A 23,594-nucleotide genomic window follows, 5' to 3' on the forward strand; every position below is an offset into this window, starting at 1 on the left:
ATCACATCTATCTACCTATCTATCCATATACCCATCGACCCATCCATCCCTCTATCTATCCATCTACCTTTTTGTCCACCTATCTACCCATCCATCCAGCTACCCATCCATCCACCCATCCATCTACCTACCTACCTATCCATTTACCTATCTATCCAACTACCCATCCATCTACGCACCTATCTACATGACTACCCATCTATCCATCTACCTTTTTATCCACCTAGCTACCCATCCATTCACCTACCTATCTATCCGTGCATCCAACTATCTACCCATTCATTCACCTAGCCATCTATCCACCTATTTTGCTATTATATTGTTTGTCATTGGATTTATGGATTGTTGGGGGGAGCTTTGCACCTATTTTTTAATTTTTCTGTGTGCAATTCCAATTTTTTTATTAGCTATATAGATAGTTGGGATAGATATGATATGGGCGATGTATGGTTGTTGGTGTAGATACTTCTTTTTCTTGAGCCATTCTGACCCCTCAATAACCTGATCAGTAAGGCTAAGACTCCTCTATTCCTGTGTAACCATTGCTGGATGAATGGTGTTAATATTCATGCCGGAGCTTCCCGCTAATGTCTCTCCTGTCCTGGTATTTTATGCTTCCTGTAACCTCCATGTGACGTCCTTGTATTCCCCTAACGCTTATTATAAATCTGACAGCAATGACTTTCTCCCAAGATCTAATTTTTAGGAAAAGCTTTTATGTGACATAAAGTACAAATCTTCTTAATAAGAACATGAATAGAAAATCTGCAGCAAGCCACGGACCCTGGGCTCAGACTCAGGGCGATCGCACCGCTAGTACCAAGCTATCATACCAACTTTTATTTTTTTTCTTACTCTCTTATAATGCAAACTCTTAAGATACAAACACTTCGGGGCAATTTTTTTCTTAAATCTATATATTTTGTGCTTTAAAAAAATAAAAAAAAAATTCTGCCCCTTCATGATTGGGCAATTTTTGTTCCCCCCCCCTCTTTTCCTATCAGGAACCATGAATTTTTGCTTTTCCACCATTCCACATGATAGTTTTGATTGACACCACTCATTCTACCATGTAATATACTAGAAGAAAATGTTAAAACAATTTCAAGTGAGGGTGAAAAAATGCCAATAGCGTCTTTAGAGAGGAAAACAAACCCCGTAGTCGCTTTTTATTGTATTTTTTATTTATTTATTTCATTTATTTATTAATTTTTTTTAAGAGACCAAATAATGGCAATTTTAGAATCTTGATTGTTATATATTTTTTTGCTTTTTAATCTGCAAATTAAATCCATTTATATTTTGATAGAACTTTTATGCTTTTTATTTATTTTTTATTTATTAAAAGGGACAATTTCGAGCGGGGGGGGGGAGGTGGGACTGTTTTGATTATAATATCCTCAATGGAATGCTCTTTGTATAAGTAATTCTGTTAAAATTCAATAAAAAGATGTTTAAAAAAAGAAGGGACAATTTCAATTTGTATTTTTATTTTTTTTTAATTTTTTTAAACATTCTCTTTTATTTCCAATTTATCTTTTAGTCCCTTTAGGTGACTTGAGCCCGCCATTACTTGTTTTCTTATGCTATATACGACAATACTTTGGCGTATCAGTATATAATTGAATTGAGGTTCTCCTGTGTAGCCCAGCCAGAGACTGATAAAGAGGACAAACATGGCAGCTGGGATAGGAGGACCAAAATGGCAGCCGTGGGGGTCTTCAGCAGACCACCTGCTGCAGCGGTAACTTATCGGCATGCCACAATCACGTTTCGGGGACGTCCTTGGGCAGCGATGCGGTGCACAATGGAAACCCGCCTATCTGAATTGTGAGTTTTGCTTGTGTTCTAGGTAATCCCTTACAATTTCTGTATTGTCTTTATTCCCAGTTTCCAGCAGCTGGCAGGTATCTTCATTTAGCGAGACAAAAGCTCATCAGATCCTCCAGCAGAAGCCAACACAGTTTGTAAGATTCAACCAGTACCAGCTGTCCCGGATCTACCCTTCTTCCTACAGAGTGGACTCCAGTAACTACAACCCTCAGCCCTTCTGGAACGCTGGATGCCAGTTAGGTAAGATACTCAACGCCCCTATACGTTATAGTAACGGTCTTCTATATTAGTCAATTCTCAAAATCTATTTCTAAAAATGTGTTGATCCTTTAAGACTAAATGCAAAATTCTTACCCAGTAATTGGATGGTATAAAGGCTCCGGACTGCCCTCCTCAGCCAGAGGTGATGGCCACATTTCTGCATATGACGTATGGAGGGTCTGTTGGTTTCATAGGAGGTTCCGGTGGCTGACAATCTGGTTAAGGATATGGATCTGCCTCGTTGTCAGAAACAGATTATCATAAGATTGTCTAATGTGGACCATAATGTGGACTGATTTATTATATGTTATGGATGGAGTATCTGTCTCTATGTATTATATTACATGTGATGCCCTCTTCTTCTGGTCTAAACTGCCGTTATGGCGGTCATTATTTTTAACCAATAAATATTTTGGTTTTTTAACCCATTGGTTTTTCGTAGAATTGTTTTCTACAATTCTGTGTCTCTAATGTGGACCATGCATGTGTTAGAAGTGCCATAGTCTGTTAGCTGATCACAAGATGTTCTACCGCTTGGATGCTTATTGGCAGATCTATAATTTGTGCAGGAACCAAGCAGTAAGCGATCAGTTCTCCTGCGGCCCCATAACATGGTCAAATGCAAGTGGGATGCGCCGGAGCCTCGCAACAGTTGGGATGCGCCGGAGCCTCGCAACAGTTGGGATGCGCCGGAGCCTCGCAACAGTTGGGATGCGCCGGAGCCTCGCAACAGTTGGGATGCGCCGGAGCCTCGCAACAGTTGGGATGCGCCGGAGCCTCGCAACAGTTGGGATGCGCCGGAGCCTCGCAACAGTTGGGATGCGCCGGAGCCTCGCAACAGTTGGGATGCGCCGGAGCCTCGCAACAGTTGGGATGCGCCGGAGCCTCGCAACAGTTGGGATGCGCCGGAGCCTCGCAACAGTTGGGATGCGCCGGAGCCTCGCAACAGTTGGGATGCGCCGGAGCCTCGCAACAGTTGGGATGCGCCGGAGCCTCGCAACAGTTGGGATGCGCCGGAGCCTCGCAACAGTTGGGATGCGCCGGAGCCTCGCAACAGTTGGGATGCGCCGGAGCCTCGCAACAGTTGGGATGCGCCGGAGCCTCGCAACAGTTGGGATGCGCCGGAGCCTCGCAACAGTTGGGATGCGCCGGAGCCTCGCAACAGTTGGGATGCGCCGGAGCCTCGCAACAGTTGGGATGCGCCGGAGCCTCGCAACAGTTGGGATGCGCCGGAGCCTCGCAACAGTTGGGATGCGCCGGAGCCTCGCAACAGTTGGGATGCGCCGGAGCCTCGCAACAGTTGGGATGCGCCGGAGCCTCGCAACAGTTGGGATGCGCCGGAGCCTCGCAACAGTTGGGATGCGCCGGAGCCTCGCAACAGTTGGGATGCGCCGGAGCCTCGCAACAGTTGGGATGCGCCGGAGCCTCGCAACAGTTGGGATGCGCCGGAGCCTCGCAACAGTTGGGATGCGCCGGAGCCTCGCAACAGTTGGGATGCGCCGGAGCCTCGCAACAGTTGGGATGCGCCGGAGCCTCGCAACAGTTGGGATGCGCCGGAGCCTCGCAACAGTTGGGATGCGCCGGAGCCTCGCAACAGTTGGGATGCAGCAGAGCCTCGCAACAGTTGGGATGCAGCAGAGCCTCGCAACAGTCGGGATATGGCGAGACCTCACAACAGTCTGGATGTGGCGGGGGCCTTGCAGCAGTCGGAATGCGGCGGAGCCTTGCAGAAGGCGGAATGTGACACAGCCGCGCAACAGGCGGAATGCGGTACAGAATAAAGCTTTTATATAGTGTAATTAATGGGCTGTCAATGTATTTCAGATTCTTCTGGACTAAGAGCTCATTTACACAGGCAGCTTTCTGTCCATAAAGCAAAGGTGTACTGTATATGGACAAGGCAAAATTTTCATTGTCGAAATTTTTTATTTTTAGAACCTGGCACGTTTTTCTTCTGTTCAGTGTGACATGCTGCATTGTCCTCCCCCCGTTAGGTTATGTGACATTAGTATTGATAGAACAGCAGACCGGTTTTCCAACCGGTTAGTCACCGATGATGCTCAACATGAGCCCTAAATAATTTTGGCACGTCTTAAAAAGTTCCTTCTGGTGCTGTAATTCAGCAGCTGGACCGCCGCGGGATACCTGCCCCAAAACTTTGCTGAAGTGTCTTGTTCTTCTCTGTGAAGAACTTCAGACAGACGGTCCATCTGTGTCGGGAGCGGCATCAATGGCGTCCTGGCAAGAAGGAAAAGGACTCGTATTCCTTTTGGAGAAGGCAATGTTGTGTGGGTACTGTCAGTTTCCATAGAAGCAGGTTTTACGAAACACAGGCTGGAAAAGAACAAGACATAGTAAAGATAATGGATATATAATGGTATAAATACACTGAACCGGCAGCGACTGGGATCGGTCGGCATTTTGTGATGATCCGGTTAGGGCATATTTGGGCATGTGGGTATTTATACAAATGAGTAAGAATAGATTTTTCCATGTTTATTGGGAACTTGGACTCAAATTTTTGTCATATGCAAGACTACGTATTTCCACTAAAGTGATAAAAACCGCTATAATAGAACCAGACCGGACTCCATTATCAGTTAATGGGTTCCATTGGACTTATTCGGTGTCTGTATTGTGAGGCATCTGGTACACAGTCCTTTTTTGTTTTTTGTCTCTCCAGTGTGATTACCCCGACGTTACCCTACCCGAACGCGTCTAAAACTAATACATTTTCATATCATTGATGTTGACTTTCTCAATTCTTTTCAAATCTAATGTTCGCGAAAAAGAAGTCTGTTTTGTCTCCAACAAATGTGTTGCCAAGAAGATGAGCAGAGACGCCTGCTTGCCAATTACAGACCATCTTCCGTGTAATTACAGCCCTTGTAATAGTGCCACATACGGCTGATATAAACCCACCTAGTAGCTCCTAAATAACAGACCGGATCCAAATGGGACTCCCAGTTTGCTGATGGTTGTATATACTGATGAGTGAGCACTACCATGCTCCGGTGCTCATAACTAGTGATGAGTGAGCACTACCATCCTCGGGTGCTCAGTACTGGTAACTAGTGATGAGCGGGCACTACCATGCTCGGGTGCTCAGCACTTGAAACTAGTAATGAGCGGGCACTACCATGCTCGGGTGCTCAGTCCTAGTAACTAGTGATGAGCGAGCACTACCATGCTCGGGTGCTCAGCACTCGTAACTAGTGATGAGCGGGCACTACCATGCTCGGGTGCTCTGTGCTCATAACTAGTGATAAGTGGGCACTACCATGCTCGGGTGCTCTGTACTTATAACTAGTGATAAGTGGGCACTACCATGCTCGGGTGCTCTGTACTTATAACTAGTGATAAGTGGGCACTACCATGCTCGGGTGCTCTGTACTCGTAACTAGTGATGAGTGGGCACTACCATGCTTCGGGTGCTTGGTACTCGTAACTAGTGATGAGCAGGCACTACCATGCTTCGGGTGCTTGGTACTCGTATGAAGCAGTTGGACAATCTGATGATCTCGACTCGTGTACCAAGTATAATGGAAGTCAACTGGAAACTTGAGCATTTCTCCGGAAAATCTTAAGCAAAAATGCTTAAGTTCCCCATTTATGTGCATTTTAGTCGGTACATGAGCCAAGCCCATTAGATCGTCCAACTGCTTCTAATGAGTACCAAGCATGGTAATGCCTACTCATCACTAGTTACGAGTACCGAGCCCCCTAGCATGGTAGTGCCCTACTCATCACTAGTTACGAGTACCGAGCCCCCGAGCATGGTAGTGCCCGCTCATCACTAGTTACGAGTACTGAGCACCCGACCATGGTAGTGCCCGCTCATCACTAGTTACGAGTACCAAGTACCCAAGCATGGTAGTGCCCGCTCATCACTAGTTACGAGTACCAAGTACCCAAGCATGGTAGTGCTCGCTCATGACTTGCTACGAATACCAAGTGCCCGAGCATGGTAGTGCTCGCTCATCACTAGTTACGAGTACTGAGCACCCGAGCATGGTAGTGATCGCTCATCACTAGTTACGAGTACCGAGCACCAGAGCATGGTAGTGCTTGGTCATCACTAGTTGAATACCATTTGGTGATTTCACAAATGATGAAAAGTCTGTACAATACAACCCAGAGGATCACATCGTTTTGTTTTATTTATTTTATATTTTTATTTTATATTTTTATTTTATTTGGTGCCTTTAATCCAAATTCTGAGGATTCATTACAAGGCCATTTATAAAATCAATGTTTTTTTTATTTCTGCTTTTTCAACAGTTGCTTTAAATTACCAGTCCGAGGGCCGAATGCTGCAACTTAATCGAGCAAAGTTCAACAGCAATGGGAACTGCGGTTACGTTCTGAAGCCGAAATGCTTGTGTCATGGTGAGGAGTGCGACTGTGAGCACACAGTATAGCGGTAGTCTGCGGAACATAATACCGATGAGCATACATCCATTATGTCACGGCACCGCACTACTTCTATGAGGGGGCTATCTTATCCATATATACAAGGACTCAGAATGAGCAGCCTCCTCACAGCCCCCATGAGGGTTCCCAAAAGTTCATCTATTATATAAGAACACACCAGTGTAAGAAAAGGACATGATACGTAGCGAACCTCTTCATAGGTTTTGCAGATTTATAGGTATTTTATGTTTTATTAGGTGCCTTTAATCCAAATTCCGAAGACCCCTTACCGGGCCAGTTAAAGAAGCAGCTAGTTCTCCGAATAATAAGTGGGCAGCAGCTTCCAAAACCAAAGGACTCTATGCTGGGGGACCGTGGAGAGGTAAGGCGGTCTCTGTGCATGTTATACCCAATCTAAAGAGTTACCAAACAAAAATGCAGTGGCTGGATGTTTTCAGGTAGACCCCCCCCCCTTCACCCACCCCGACCATAATAGAGGTTATGTCTAACATCTGACCATCAGCTCAAAATTCCAAAATTGTTCATTAGAGGCGAGAAGAGTGTTAAGAAAAGTTTGTCCACTTTGGATAATCCTCATGGGTCCCTTAAAAAAATAGGCTGATCACAGTCTGTCTCACTGGTTTGACCGCCAGTGATCAACTGCAATGTGCAGAGCAACCTGGAAGCAAGTGGTTAATTCGCCAACTGTGCCACCAAAGGCCAAATTACAATACCGTGTTTGTCCAAAAATAAGACCGGGTCTTATTATTATTTTTGGTCCGAAAGATGGGCTTGTCTCCTCTTCAAGTTTATACTCCTGCAATTAAGAGACCTTTGGTAACATCATGGACACATAACCGTGATGTCATAAAGGTCCTTAAGCAGTTTTTACAATATCAGGATAGAAACATGGCAGGCCTTAGGACTAGGAAAATGAGGGCTCTGTACAATTGCCCAGTTTGCTCTCCTTTTTCCCAAAACCAATCCTGCATACCAGCCTGTCTCCTGTTTAGTTCTTTTAGATTCCTGCAATTAAGAGACCTATGGTCACATCATGGTCACATGACTGTGATGTCACAAAGGTCCTTAAGCAGTTTTTCCATTATCAGAGAAATAACACTGGGGGGCCTAAAAGAATGGGGGTCCTGTGAAATTGTCCAGTGTGCTCACTCCCTTCCCCCTGATGCCAGTGCTGCGTACCAGTCTGTCTTCTGTTAAGTTCTTTTAGATTCCTACAATTAAGAAACCTTTGGTTACATCATGATCACATGACTGTGACATCACCAAAGGTCCTTAAATAATATTAACCTCAGATTTGAATTGCTAGGGTCCCTAAGAGAGTGGGTATCCTGAGAGATTATGAAGTTTGACCCCTAATGCCAGTGCTGAATACCAGCCGGTTTCTTGTTCAGTTCTTTTAGACTCCTGCAATTAAGGGACCTTTGGTTACATCATGATCACATCACTGTGATGTCACCAAAGGTCCTTACACAATCTTAAGAACACCACCATTTGTAATCTGAGGTTAAGAGAGTGGGTGTCTTGTGCGAGTGTGCAGTTTGACTCCCTCTAACACCCTTCCCTGACTGTAACTAGGGCTTATTTTTGGAGAAGGGCTTATAGTTCTAGTATACGCCAAAGATCCTGTAAAATCATGCTAGGGTAGGTCTTATTTTATTGCTCGCAGAAAGAGAGCAAGACTCCTCTTAATTTTTGCTAACAAAAGAAATCCTGAATTAATACCCCCACCTGCTACTGTGGCGCCCCTGAAGCTCTGGTCGCCACAGGGTACTGCGCAATTAAGGCGCAGTATCTATCTCAGGTAAGGAGGGGGTTAATCACTGGTGTTTCGCATTCACACACTACACACAGCTCAGGAGCCATCACACAGAGTGGGTTGACTTAGGGTAGGCAGGGGGATGACCATACGAGCATGGACGTCCCGGTCACTGAAGTCAGCCACCTGGGGAGGGGGGGGGGGGGTTCCACTGGGAGTACAAATAGGCACAGCACAAGCAAATTGTGAGCAGACTTGACTCGCCCACCCCAGGGCTATGGGACACCCGGTGCCGGGCCGGACTAGTCCGGTGGTAGTCAGTGGTGGCTGGGCCCGGCTCCGTGGCCCTGGTGGGTGTCAGTGGATAAATGTGGCTGATGACCTTAAGTTTGTGTTCGTGACGCCACCTGTGGTATGCGGCTAATAAGCCGCCGCTGCTGTGTGAGGCCTCCGGGATGATGTTATGGCAGCGATGGTGGTACTGCTCCCCACAGGTGGAGCACTGCCCGGGGCACAGTTGGTGCTTGTGAATGTCTATGCAGCTGAAATAACAGAGACCACTCCAAGGGTGCAGTTCAAGTTCTTTACTCACAGTTCTTGTCAGGGCAGGCAGGACCCTTGGACTGCTGGGACCACTGTCGGGGACCTCCGCTGTTTCTGGGTGATTCTGAGAGTGAAAGCCGGTACCCTTCTCTTAGTGTCTCTTTCTTCTGCTGTCTTCCTTAGCCTTGCCTTTGTTAGGATGGACCTGGCTTGGCCTCCACTACAGCCTCCAGGCTGGGGGGGGTCACCTGTCGGCTGATTACCCCTTTTCTGGCCCTGGGAGCTTACAACGTCCCTGGGCCTCGGTTTTTACTGTTTGGAGATGATTTTGCACTCCTCCAGTCTCTAGGGACCGTCCCCTGTCGCAGCTTGGTCCCTCCACCGATGTGACTGTGGAACAGGCCACCGCAGCCTACAACTACCCGTGGCACTTCTAGGGCCCTCTCCTTGGTACCTCTAGGCCTGCTCGTGATACTTCCAGGACTACCCGCGGCCCTGCGACTCCTTCTGTCTCTTACGTGGTGTCACCTGGACCTCTGGGTCCCAGGATCTTCACCAGGAAGCGTCTCCTTCTGTTTCTCTGCTCCTGACTGACTTGGAGCTCTTTTCCTTCTTTCCTTCTTTCTTTCTTTCCTCCTCCTTGCCTGCCTCCAGCAGGCCTCCTCCTCCCTCCTTTCTCTCGTTCTTCTTCTCCAACTACATGCTCACTCTCTCACTCCCTGAGGTAAACTAACTAAACTTGACCTTCCTCTCTGTGTGTGCTCTCAGATGGCTCCTCCCACGTCCCCAGTTGCTAAGCTGTAACCTATAGGAGCAGGGATGGGTCTTACAGCCCCTCCCAGCATGCAGCATGGGAGGGTTGCCTGCCACTTTCCCTGGTCCTAGTATGTACCCAACAATGGGTGTAGTGTGGATTTACCAAGGGACCGGAGTTCACTCTCCTCCTCTCCCAGAATGGGGCATCACACCGCTGAATGGGGTGCAATGACCTGTGGCGACGGAAGCCTCAGGGGCGCCACACTCCCCCACAGCAAATCCCAGCACGTCCTCGGGCTGAAAAACAACAAAAACATGTGGGAGAACTGCAAAACATTTTTGGTATGCAATAACATAAAACAATAAAACATTTCTTCCCTTTATGGGAGGCATATATCAATAAACGTTGCAAACTTCTTATGAAGAAACTATGTGTGCACTTCCAGTTCATTGCACGGTTTGGGCACATCCCCCATAATTCTGGTAGGGGGCACAACGGGTGCAACTATATACATTTCTTGGCTACAACAAGTCCAGTAGCCTGGCAGTTCGTTTCCTTTCAATCAACAATGGGACAAAATCAACCAGCCACTAAGTCCAATGGCCTGGTTACATAAGACACATAAGACATCACACTTACCAGGGACCACATTCCAGTTCCGTGACCCGGTACATATAAACAAAGGGGGGTGACATCTTCAAAAAGCATGAGGGGCAGTACAGCAGGAAAGGGTGTCATCTTCGAAAAGAACCTTAGGGCAGAACACAAGGGACTTCTTCAAAAAGAATGAGGGGCTATATACAGTTCAGCATCTCTTCATCCTTACTTGTAGGGATTCTTCTCCGGCTCCCCACCTGGCAGCAGGTAGACAGCGGTCAGCACAGTCTGCGTCTGCTGGTCTTGGCGGGCTGCGCCTGGCATGGCGGCGGCCTGTATTGGAGTCGCTGCTGTGACCGATTCTTGATGGGCCGCACCTGGCATGGCTGCGGCCTGTGCTTGGCGGGCCGCATCTGCGGCGTGGATTAACGTCGCCGCTGCGGCGGGATCTTGCTTGTCCGAGCGGGGTATCGCTGCTGGGGCCTGAGCTGGACGGGCCGGACTTGGCGTCGCTGCTGCGGTGTGGATGGGCGTCGCTCCGGCGGCAAAATCTTGGCGGGCCGCACCTGGCGTGGCTGCGGCCCGGATCAGCGTCGCCATGCCGGGCATCTATCCAGGGACCACGGGCATGGTAGCGGGGGTTGGGGCACTCGCGCCGGCAGGGGCATTAAATGACTCACCCCTCAGTAGCATCTCCGGTGTTCTGGCGGTCGCTGCTCTGCGCATCGCTTGCCGGATCTGCTGCATCACCTCCGCCTGCAGCCTTTCACACCACTGGTCCATCTCCCAGCCCCACCAGTCAGCGGAGTCTAGCTCTGGATCACTGCGTTTGGACGCCATTCTCTCTGCGTCTCCTTCTGCACGATCTCCCAGCAGCAGGCTCGTCGCTTCTTCTAGTAGCAGACTTTTGATGTTGCTCAGCAGCAGGCTGGTAACTTCCCGCTCCTTCATCCTGTCAGCCCTCCTCCCGACCTCAGCCTTCAGCTCAGCGGCGGTCACAGGCCTGATCCAGGTGAGCTCTTCCTGGCCTCCGCTTACAGGAGCCATCTTCTCTATCTGCTGGTCTGGCATTTAGACTCTTTCTGCCAGCCGGCCAGCTTGTCTAGTCGCCATTTCTTCTTCCTCCGCCTTCCATGGCGGGCACTGCTTCGCGCTCTTTTCTTGGACAAGGGGGCGGGGCTTCTCTTCGCGCCCTTTCTTCTTGCACGCCCCCCTTCTTCCCGCGCTCAGTGGCTTCAATGGCGGCAGTTTCTCACAGTAAACACAGGCTATTTCACGATTCTTCAGGCGCACAGTACCCGGTGTGACCGGGCACGAAATCCTGTTCGTGACGCCAAAATTTGACTCACCCACCCCAGGGCTATGGGACACCCGGTGCCGGGCCGGACTAGTCCGGTGGTAGTCAGTGGTGGCTGGGCCCGGCTCCGTGGCCCTGGTGGGTGTCAGTGGATAAATGTGGCTGATGACCTTAAGTTTGTGTTCGTGACGCCACCTGTGGTATGCGGCTAATAAGCCGCCGCTGCTGTGTGAGGCCTCCGGGATGATGTTATGGCAGCGATGGTGGTACTGCTCCCCACAGGTGGAGCACTGCCCGGGGCACAGTTGGTGCTTGTGAATGTCTATGCAGCTGAAATAACAGAGACCACTCCAAGGGTGCAGTTCAAGTTCTTTACTCACAGTTCTTGTCAGGGCAGGCAGGACCCTTGGACTGCTTGGACCACTGTCAGGGACCTCCGCTGTTTCTGGGTGATTCTGAGAGTGAAAGCCGGTACCCTTCTCTTAGTGTCTCTTTCTTCTGCTGTCTTCCTTAGCCTTGCCTTTGTTAGGATGGACCTGGCTTGGCCTCCACTACAGCCTCCAGGCTGGGGGGTCACCTGTCGGCTGATTACCCCTTTTCTGGAAGTCTGCTATGGGTTCTGGCCCTGGGAGCTTACAACGTCCCTGGGCCTCGGTTTTTACTGTTTGGAGATGATTTTGCACTCCTCCAGTCTCTAGGGACCGTCCCCTGTCGCAGCTTGATCCCTCCACCGATGTGACTGTGGAACAGGCCACCGCAGCCTACAACTACCCGTGGCACTTCTAGGGCCCTCTCCTTGGTACCTCTAGGCCTGCTCGTGATACTTCCAGGACTACCCGCGGCCCTGCGACTCCTTCTGTCTCTTACGTGGTGTCACCTGGACCTCTGGGTCCCAGGATCTTCACCAGGAAGCGTCTCCTTCTGTTTCTCTGCTCCTGACTGACTTGGAGCTCTTTTCCTTCTTTCCTTCTTTCTTTCTTTCTTTTCTCCTCCTTGCCTGCCTCCAGCAGGCCTCCTCCTCCCTCCTTTCTCTCGTTCTTCTTCTCCAACTACATGCTCACTCTCTCACTCCCTGAGGTAGACTAACTAAACTTGACCTTCCTCTCTGTGTGTGCTCTCAGATGGCTCCTCCCACGTCCCCAGTTGCTAAGCTGTAACCTATAGGAGCAGGGATGGGTCTTACGGCCCCTCCCAGCATGCAGCATGGGAGGGTTGCCTGCCACTTTCCCTGGTCCTAGTATGTACCCAACAATGGGTGTAGTGTGGATTTACCAAGGGACCGGAGTTCACTCTCCTCCTCTCCCAGAATGGGGCATCACACCGCTGAATGGGGTGCAATGACCTGTGGCGACGGAAGCCTCAGGGGCGCCACAGACTCGTCAGGACCATAGTTCTGGCAATACAGCTCTGGAAAACTTGGACTTTACTGGGCTCAGGGTCTTGGAGCGGGAGCTCAGCCACGGTACCTAACTGCGGAGGGGGACACCCTAGAAATAGGACTCTCACTCCTTCTTTCTCTCTCAAACACCAGTGGTGGCCCCTTACCGGATCTGGGATTGACCTGAGCTCATCACGGCAGTGACCAGTGTGACCAGGTTGGCTCGTTCTTACCGGCGCCGCCGCTCAGCGCTTAGGCGCCAACAGCCATTACTAGCCTCCTCAACCACCCGAGGCCCACTCCGCCTGTGGGGAGCGACACCATCCCGGCTGCCTAAACACCTCCTCTGGAGAAGAACCCAGCAGCGACGGCTTTTTCCTGGCCGCATACCTCAGGTGGTATCACGACAAACTTTCCCCAATGCCCTGCTTTCCCCACCATTTACTGTACGCCTCGGGGCAACGGAACTGGGCAAACCACCCCGTGACATCGCCTGACCCAACCCATGACTGCCTGGCAACGAGTAGGTTAACCACCTGCCCCATGGGGCGCTGCACTACCTTTTTAATTTTGTTTTCCTCAACAACAAGTATTAAAGGTTTTTATGAGTAAGTTGGGGTCTGGATATTAAAAGAAAATGGATGTAAAGTGATTTAAAAATACATTTAACATAAAGGCCTAATTTAAACACTGGGTAACTTTCTGGTTACACCTTCCCTTTAACTTATAGCGACATGACAAAAATCTGCTGAAAATGGAAGTCAAACCTGATCCGTTCCCACATCTCGTATGCTGTAAACTGAAGCGTCTGTTTTATGTCTTTGCTTTTCTGAAGAACATTAGTGAGGAGTTGTCACCAGCACCAGCTCCGAGGAACATTATTTATCCTCAATTGATTTTTGGCAGCACTTAGTTTTATCATAAGGGACCGTACAGGACATCGGGGACAGAACGCAGCGACCTGTCCGGTGATTGAGCGGCGAGTGCTCATGAATCGTCCAGAAAGCGAGGCTGACATTTGCTTTATTACTAATGTCTTACATTTCCTAACGTTTAGGACAAGCGCTCACATTCCAGGTAGATGTGGTACAGACTTATTGGTTTTCCATAAATCATTGTCTTTTCCTTTTCTTTTTCTACTTCTGAACATCTTATGTGCAGGACAGACTTAACCCTTAGAGGGTCAGACATGAAGGCGAGATCAAAGGGTAACGACAATGAGAAGTCTAAGGCGGGCTTTGCACGTTGCGACATCGGTAACAATGTGTTACCGATGCTGCAGCGATAGTACCCGCCCCCGTCGTACGTGCGATATCTAGTGAAAGCTGCCGTAGCGATCATTATCGCTATGGCAGCTTCACACGCACATACCTGCCCTGCGACGTCCCTCTGGCCGGCGACCCGCCTCCTTCTTTAGGGGGGCGGGTCGTGCGGCGTCACAGCGACGCCACACGGCAGGCGGCCAATTGAAGCGGAGGGGCGGAGATAAGCAGGATGTAAACATCCCGCCCACCTCTGTCCTTCTCATTGCAGCCGGGAGACAGGTAAGGTGATGTTCCTCGCTCCTGCGGCTTCACACACAGCGATGTGTGCTGCCGCAGGAGCGAGGAACAACATCGTACCTGTCGCACCATCGGCATTATGGAAATGTCGGAGGCTGCAGCGATGATACGATAACGACGCTTTTGCGCTCGTTCATCGTATCAAAAAGGTTTTACACGTTGCGATATCGACTGCGACGCCGGATGTGCGTCACTTTTGATTTGACCCCAACGACATCGCACGTGCAATGTCGCAACGTGCAAAGCCGCCCTAAGGCTAAGACGTCTACAAATCCTGAAATCTATAGGGGTAATATAGCAATACAATGCGGTCCAACACCACTGATATTAAAGTGTCACTCTAAAGGCGGCGTCACACGCTACGATATATCGGGCGATATGTCGTTGGGGTCATGGACTCCGTGACGCACATCCGGCATCGTTCGAGATATCGTTGCGTGTGACAGCTACGAACGACTGTGAACGAGCAAAAATACTCACCTTATCGTTGCTCGTTGACACATCGTTCATTTTCATAAAGTCGGTCACTTTCCTGGACGCAGGTTGTTCGTCGTTCCTGAGGCAGCACACATCGCTCCATGTGACACCCCAAGAACGACGAACACAGCTTACCTGCGTCCCGCGGTTCCCGCCGGCAATGCGGAAGGAAGGAGGTGGGCGGGATGTTTACGTCCCGCTCATCCCCGTCCCTCCGCTTCGATTGGCCGGCCGCTGTGTGACGTCGCTGTGACGCCGAACGTTCCTCCCCCCTTCAACTAAATGCCTGTGACGCACAAACGACGGGGGAGGGTGCGATCGCATGATATATCGTCCCGTATAACAGGGCCTTAAGGCTATGTTCACACAGGGGGGTTTTTAGCATATTTGGTGTTTGAAGTGCACTTTGTGTTACAGTACCAGCATAATCAATGATATTTCTAAATCGCAATCACGCACCATGTTATATTCCCATGCATATTTTGAGTCCTGCTGCGGTTTCACTAAGACACAGCATGTCAATGCTTTCATCCATTCCCCCAATGTGAATGGTGGATCTGGTGATATCTAATGAATATAGAGGTGTTATCAGTCATTGTACAGGAGGAGCTGAGCTGTGACATCACCTATTGTGAAGGGTGGATTCGGTGTTCTCTACTGTATGTGGAGGTTTTATCAGTCATTGTATAGGAGTAGGAGGAGGAGGTGACCTGTGATATCACCTATTGTGAATGGTGGATCCTGTTATCTACTGTATATAGAGGTGTTATTAGTCATTCTACAAGAGTAGGAGGAGGAGGTGAGCTGTGACAGCACCTATTGTGAATGGTGGATTCGGTGTTCTCTACTTTGTGGAGCTTTTATCAGTCATTGTATAGGAGGAGGAGGTGAGCTGTGATATCACCTATTGTGAATGGTGGATCCTGTTATCTACTGTATATAGCGGTGTTATTAGTCATTCTACAAGAGTAGGAGGAGGAGGTGAGCTGTGACAGCACTTATTGTGAATAGTGGATCTGGTGTTATCTCCTTTATATAGAACTGTTATCAGTCATTGTACAGGAGAAGGTGGTCAGCTGTGACATTACCTATTTTGAAGGGCGAATCCTGTGTTATCTACTATGTATAGAGTTATCAGTAATTATACAAGAGGAGGAGGTGAGTTGTGACATCACGTATTGTGAATGGTGGCTCCTGAGTTATCAGTCATTGTCCAGGAGGGGGAGGTAAACTGTGATATCGCTTATTATAAATGGTGGATGTGGATCTTGAGTTATCAGTCATTGTACAGGAGGAAGAGGTGAGCTGTGACATCACCTATTGGGAATAGTGAGTGCTGTTTTATGTACTGTATATAGCGTTATCAGTAATTATACAAGAGGAGGAGGTGAGCTGTGAAATCAGGTATGGTGAAAGGTGATTCCTGTGTTGTCAGCTGTATATACAGGTTTAATCAGTCATTGTACAGGAGGAGGAGGAGGAGAGCTGTGACATGACCTATTGTGAATGGTGGATCCTGTGTTAGCTATTGTATATAGAGGTGTCATCAGTCCTTGTACAGGAGGAGGAGAAGGTGAGCTGTGATAATTATAAAACATTTGGGAAAAAAAAAACACTAAAACTAACTTAAACAGTTCATTTTGTGATGAGATGACACATTCCCTTTAATGTTTAATTTTTTTCACTCAAAAACAGAAAGTTTCAACAAGGTTTAATATTACACTTAAAAATGTCCGGAGTGTGACAATAAAGTGAACTTCAATTTCAATCTGAGACAGTCCATAAAAATGATTGACCCGGGGATATAGAGAATGCAGTACCCAGAATTGTGGAATGGTTCATATCACTAAGAAATAGGGATGACTGGAACCACCCTAAGTTTTCCAAGATGTATACATATATAACAGGGACCATAAATATGGCCATTTAGATTCCGCAGATCCAGCCGCCTATATCTTTTAATAGTGTATATAGTACATTGCTCATCACAGCTAATTCTGTCATGTGCTTCTGTCACAGATCATTGATCCATTTGTAGAAGTTGAACTCATTGGTCTATCTGTAGACTGCTACAAGGAGCAAACCCGGGTCGTAGATGACAACGGTAAGATTATACATGGCATTGCTCTGAATGTCTTCCTCATGCCCGAAAGCATTGCAACATTTATTTTACATTTCTTTTGCACAAAGTAAACCTTCTTTGTATCCTTTTAATTCCTCTAATTATCATTGCAACATTTGAAATATTCGTTTAGAACAAGTCACTGACCCAGATCAACTCAATTGCATAGGAAACCACCGAGATTACATTTAAGACAGCGAAAAAAAAGTGGTACAATTCCAAAATTCAATAAAAATATTCTTTATTAAATTTCATTAATACATTAAAAATTCAACAAGTGTTAGGGGAGACCACCACGGGTCTCTCTCAGGGTCACAGAGTTGGATTTCAAATCAGAACTGCGCAGATGTATATGAATCAGGAAAATGACCACACAGAGAAATGTGTCTCTATTTGGGAGAAGTGTAGGCCTTCTGCCCGTGTATTCACAAAGCATAACATTTTATACAGCTTTTTGGACAGTCCTGTAAAACAACATTCCTTTAAGTCATTCAGGTGTGTCTGGGAACAGATGAAAAACTACTCAAGAATATTGCTTAATCATGAGTCTAACCGGTTTTCCAAGAACCTGTTCTATTGAAGAATGTCAGTTTACTTATTTATGAGACTGCAAACTCATTACTTAACCCTAAGCATAGTTTGTTTACATATACAATCCTTGCAACATTTCAGTCAGATATATATAGAAAGCAATGCATAAAACATTCAAAATACAGATTAATCTTATTATATTATAATATTATTATACTGGACAAATGATTCATAGCCTAGGCCTTCACACAAGGAGTCAACAATAATGTAACAAGGAACCACATACATAATAATAGGCTAATATGGCCAGATATAAATAATTGTGTGCTCAGTAATAACAACTATGGGTACAATTGAACAATATTTACCCTAAGAGGGTCGTAGAAAAAAAGTTTTTTTGCACCCAAATTGCTATGCATTAGAATAAGTATCATACCAGGAACCACATGTACAATAATAAGCCAATATGGCCAGCTGTAAATAATTTTGTGAGCAGTAATACCACTTATGGGCAATAGTAAGCAGTATTCACCCTAATTGGGTCATAGAAAAAAGGTTTTTAGCACCACATTTATTATATATTACGTATGCTGTACTGTCCCTACATTATATATGAATATGTGATTAACCGATTCACATCTATAATTACTGTGGAGGGGGACAAGGCTGTGACCCGTTACCCGGATAACAATAAGCTAATAACAGTAATTGTAAAGCGGGCTTTACACGCAGTGACATCGCTAGTGAAAGCACCCACCCCCGTGCAAATCGCTGCCCGTGGCGCACATCGCTAACACCCGTCACACAGACTTACCTGCCTAGCGACGTCGCTGTGGCCGGCAAACCACCTCCTTTCTAAGGGGGCGGTTCATGAGGCGTCACAGTGGCGTCACTAATAGAAGCAGAGGGGCGGAGATGAGCGGGCCGAACATCCCGCCCACCTCCTTCCTTCCTCATTGCTGGTGGCCGCAGGTACGGTGTTGTTCCTTGTTCCTGCGGTGTCACACGTAGCGATGTGTGCAGCCTCAGAAATTACGAACAACCTGCGTCCTGCACCAGCAACGATAATCAGGAAAGGAACGACGCGTCAACGATCAACGATTAGGTGAGTAATTTTGATCATTAACGGTCGTTCCTGCATTTCACACGCAACAAGGCCGGATGTGCGTCACGAATTCCGTGACCCCAACGACATCTCGTTAGCGATGTCGCTGCGTGTGAAGCCCGCTTAAGTAGTTATATGTACAATTTATATATGTCCAAAATAAATCCCTCACCCAAGGTCATGGGATATAGTAGCTAAGCAGAGTACCAACCAAAGCCCCTAAGTTATTCCAAGTATAATCAGAACCAGTACTAACCCGTGATTGTAGTGGTATAAGCCTCCCAGCAGTCCTTACGCGCGTTTCACCATTGGACTCCTTGTTGAATTTTTAATGTATTATTGAAATTTAATAAAGAATATTTTTATTGAATGATGGAATTGTACCACTTTTTTTCGCTGTCTTAAATTTTAAATATTCGGTATCTCTGCTCTAAGAAGCCGTATTATTCACCAGGATGATAGAAAACTAATGTGAGACGTTTGCACTCTTTTATCTGTAGGTTTCAACCCAATGTGGGAGGAAACGTTGGTGTTAACCGTGCACATGCCGGAGGTCTCCCTAATCCGCTTCCTCGTCTGGGATCATGATCCGATAGGGCGAGACTTCATTGGGCAGAGAACAATTTCGTTGAGCAGTATGATGCCAGGTAATGTGCTCCTTGTGGGATTTAAGTGTTTTTAGAGACTCCTTAAATGCGTAAAAAAAAAAACCCTTTCTGAATATGACCTATTGTTTTTTTTAAACAATGTCCCATATTTATAAATTGCAAATTATGCAACATTTTTACTTTATGCAATTTGCTTTCCAAGTGTTGAAAAAGGGGACAATATGCACAATGAGAGGGTTTGACCAATGACTTTAAGATTGTGTGCACAAGTGCCAGCCATGTTGCATTTTTTTGCAAAAATATTGTGGCAAAAAATGTAACTGCGACGTGTGAATGTAACTACTTGATTCAAAAAAATTCAGAGTCTTATTCTGCGCAATAGGATTACCACCCACAATCAATACAAATAATGTGAGTCATGTTTTTATAAATGCAAATAATTTTTATTTCAAAATACACAAGCCAGATTCGAAACGCGCGTTGGGGCGATTGAACACATCCAGGCACCAGTGCACTTTATGGATGAGTCCAGATCACGATGATTCATGTCTGACAGCTATGTTGGTAACAGTAATGGCAGTTTTTAAGTGCAAATTATTTTTATGTAAAAATACACAAACAGGACTTCAAAAACCATATAAGATATATGTGGAGGTTCAGATTATTATGAATGATAGACAATTGCTAAAACTGAAACAAGAAGATCACGAGGATACAGAAAGGAAAAGTTACCCTGAAGAGCAATACCACCAGGATTTAGTCAACTGAATCAAGGGTTAAAAACCCCTATAAGATTGCACTTAGGTCACAGTAAGCTCAAATAAGTGAAAAAGGCATGCATTATAACCAATGACCACAAGGTGGTGGTAAAATAGCACAAGTCCAATATAACAGTTAGCTAAATTTAAGGTGCATTTACTATTACAAATGGCCACCGGGTGATGCTATAATAGCACAAAAGACCAATACTACCCATGTAACGCAGCGTAAGCCTCAAAAACTACAATTACTGTTACCAACATAGCTGACAGCCATGAATCATCGTGATCCAAACTCACCCATAAAGTGCACGTGCACTGGTGCCTGCATGTGTTGTCGCCCACGACGCGCATTTCGCTTCTGGTTTGTATATTTTGAAATAAAAATTATTTGTATTTATAAAACAGGACTCTCACATTATTTGTTTTTCTTGTAGGTGGTGGTAATGCTTTTGGGCAGAATAAGACTTTTGAAATTATTAGTTGCATAGGGAGTTGCCTCATTTAAAGATTGTATTAATAATGACTGACCTCTCTGTCTCTAAATTATGTGTTGTAGTGTGAATATAGCCTAAGGCTATGTGCACATGTAGCAGATTCTTTCTGCACACAAAAGCATGTTTTGGCTGGAGAAAAGCTGATGAAAAAAGCACGTTTTAGGACATATGCGCACTAGAAAGTGACTTTTTCTTAAGGAAAATCCGGACCCTCTTAAAAAAAAAAAAACGCTCCAAAACCGCAACGAAATCCATATGCGGTTTTACCGCGGTTTGCTGCAGGTTGGTCCCTGCAGATTTTTACCATTATCTATGGCAAAAAAACGCAGGTACCTGCGGAAAAGAAGTGACATGCTCATTAATTCCGCAGCGGAAAATCCGCGGGTATAAAAAAAAACGCAGTCTGCGCACAGCATTTTTTAAAACCCATAGGTTTTGCAGGGGAATGACTGCAGCAATGTTAGACACATTTTCTGCAGCAAATCCGCTGCAAAATCCACAGTAAATCCACAGCGTGCGCACAGGGCCTTAATGCTTTTTATCATGCTTTTTTTTTTTTTCCATGCTTCTTTTTATGCTTTTTTTAACTATTGAGATAGGAAAAATGCATGAAAAAAGCAGAAAGAATTGACATGCTGATTTTTTCTTTCCTGCAGCAAAGTCTGCAAGGAAAAAAGAAGCAACGTGCGCACAGCACAGGATTCTCATAGACTTTGATGGGATGCATTTTTCCTTGCAGTGTTGATTAAAATCTGCAAGGAAAAATGCAATGTGTGCACTTTGTGTTTTTAGTGTTTTTTTATGCATTTTTGAGTGCAGTCTTGCAAAAAAAAAAAAAAAAAACTGTATGGCTATGTCAGCAAAGTCGTTGAGAATCCTGATGTTTTGTGCATATGTTGCTTTTTTTTCCTTTGCAGATTTGCAGCAGAATATAGACTGCAGCATGTTTTTCCACCCCAAATGCATTAAAAACACATTGGAAAAACTCATCAAAAACATGGCGAAAAATGCACAATTCTTTTTTTTGCCAGAAAATGCACATTTGGTGCAGAAATTTCTGCAAACAAATACTCAGCGTGCGCACATCACCTTCAGCACATTTTTTTTTAAGCTTTAAGTTTTGGCACATATCTTTCCTGCTCATTTTCCGATGGTTGAAAATGCACCAAATTTCTTAGGAGGCGTTCATCTTTCAGTAAATATGGCGCAATATTCTCCATCAATCTTTTTATTTTAGATTGGATTATGAAGCACCAGTCTTTAATAAATATTCCCTATTTATTGTATTGTTATTATTGCCAACAAATATTTACATTGAATGTTATTAGAAATATTTTTTTTGATGATTTTTACATTTTGAGAGTGCACATATTAAAAACTATAATAACATTTTACAGTTTAATGTGGCTTAATGGAGCACACAGAATCCGACATCTCCTGTTTTCTTTGTTTGCTTTGCTGTGTAGAATGGGTCAGAGTCTGCCGGGGATTTAATAACAGGTTTACGATCATGATTGGTGCCTGGATAAGGCAGGATAATAGCGCTAAAAACATAAAAAGCTTACACCGATCCTGACACTTTGATTTTGTCAACACAGTCCCCAGGAATTAATGTGTTCTAGACTTGTTTTTGACCGTTAACTTTCATTGCAGCAGTCATAAAGCAAGTACAGCCCGCGGCACAGTCTATGCCAACCATACCAGAAGGAAGTGTGTGTCTGAAATGTAGCTGAATACAAGGAAGGTTTTGAGCATAAATAGGAAAAAATAATTTAAGAATAAATAAAAACAAACATTCTAGTTAAAGGGAACCTGTCACCAGATTTGGTGACTATAAGCTGCGGCTGCCACCAGTGATCTCTTATATAGGGTGGCACGGTGGCTCAGTGGTTAGCACTGCAGCCTTGTAGCGCTGGGATCCTGGGTTCTAATCCCACTAAGGACAACATCTGTAAAGAGTTTGTATGTTCTCCCCGTGTTTGCGTGGGTTTCCTCCGGGTTCTCCGGTTTCCTCCCACACTCCAAAGACATACAGATAGGGAATTTAGATTGTGAGCCCCAATGGGGACAGTATGACCAATGTATGTAAAGCGCTGTGGAAGTAACAGCGCTATATAAGTGAATAAATATTATATTATTATATATTATATACAACATTCTAACATGCTGTATATAAGAGCCCAGGCCGCTGTGTAGAACGTAAAAATCACTTTTTATAATACTCACCTAAAGGGCAGTGCGGTGCAAACTGGTCAGATGGGTGTCTCCATTCTCCGAGTGCGACGCCTTCTCTTTCGACCATCTTTGTCCTCCTTCTACTGAAGCATGTGTGCATGACGCGTCCTACATCATCCACACTATCCAGCATTGCGGTCGTGCGCAGGCGCACTACAATTCTTTGATCTGCCCTATTCAGGACAAATCAAAGTGCGCCTGCGCAGAACCTAAATGCTGGATAATGTGGATGATGTAGGACGCGTCATGCACCCAGGCTTCAGAACAAGGAGGACAAAGATGGCCGAAAGATGAGGTGCCGCGCCCGGAGAACGGAGACACCCACCCGACCAGTCCGCACTGCACCGCCCCCTAGGTGAGTATTACAAAGTGATTTATACGTTCTACACAGCGGCCTGGGCTCTTATATACAGCATGGTAGAATGTGTATATAAGAGCCCACTGGTGGTGGCTGCAGCTTCTAGGCCCCAAATCTGGTGACAAGTTCCCTTTAATAAAGTGAAAATTAAATTTAGGAAACCTTTCAGGTGGTATAGATACTGCTTTATACAGTATTTACAGCTTAAAACCCCTTGAAATAACCAGTGTCCTGCCATTTCCCGCAGGTTATCGGCACGTATACCTGGAAGGTATGGAAGAAGCATCTATTTTTGTTCATGTAGCAATTAATGACATCAGTGGTAAGGTGAGTGCAACCTTTTATCACTAGGGTGAATGATTGCATTGTCCTGATACTATTTCTATGCTGTGAACTTATAACCATATTAATATGTAATATCCGTCTCACTCATCTGCCAATAACTTGCCTTATTTACAAAGTAAGTAACCCTAAAACAAACTGTG

At 46.0% G+C, this 23,594-nt stretch overlaps 1 protein-coding gene across 2 annotated transcripts in view; it reads left to right on the forward strand.

Annotated features, from left to right (window-relative positions):
• The window catches only part of PLCH2 (phospholipase C eta 2), a 909,460-nt gene that overhangs the window by 834,853 nt on the left and 51,013 nt on the right, over positions 1–23,594 (forward strand). For both annotated transcript variants that reach the window (XM_075328181.1, XM_075328182.1), the window contains 6 exons: positions 1,891–2,073; positions 6,376–6,483; positions 6,765–6,889; positions 16,915–16,999; positions 19,154–19,300; positions 23,357–23,436. In XM_075328181.1, the coding sequence (XP_075184296.1) occupies positions 1,891–2,073; positions 6,376–6,483; positions 6,765–6,889; positions 16,915–16,999; positions 19,154–19,300; positions 23,357–23,436 (728 nt within the window). The remainder of the gene's footprint in view (positions 1–1,890; positions 2,074–6,375; positions 6,484–6,764; positions 6,890–16,914; positions 17,000–19,153; positions 19,301–23,356; positions 23,437–23,594) is intronic.

The sequence above is a fragment of the Anomaloglossus baeobatrachus genome, chromosome 11 (assembly GCF_048569485.1).
Source record: "Anomaloglossus baeobatrachus isolate aAnoBae1 chromosome 11, aAnoBae1.hap1, whole genome shotgun sequence".
NCBI lineage: Eukaryota > Metazoa > Chordata > Amphibia > Anura > Aromobatidae > Anomaloglossus > Anomaloglossus baeobatrachus.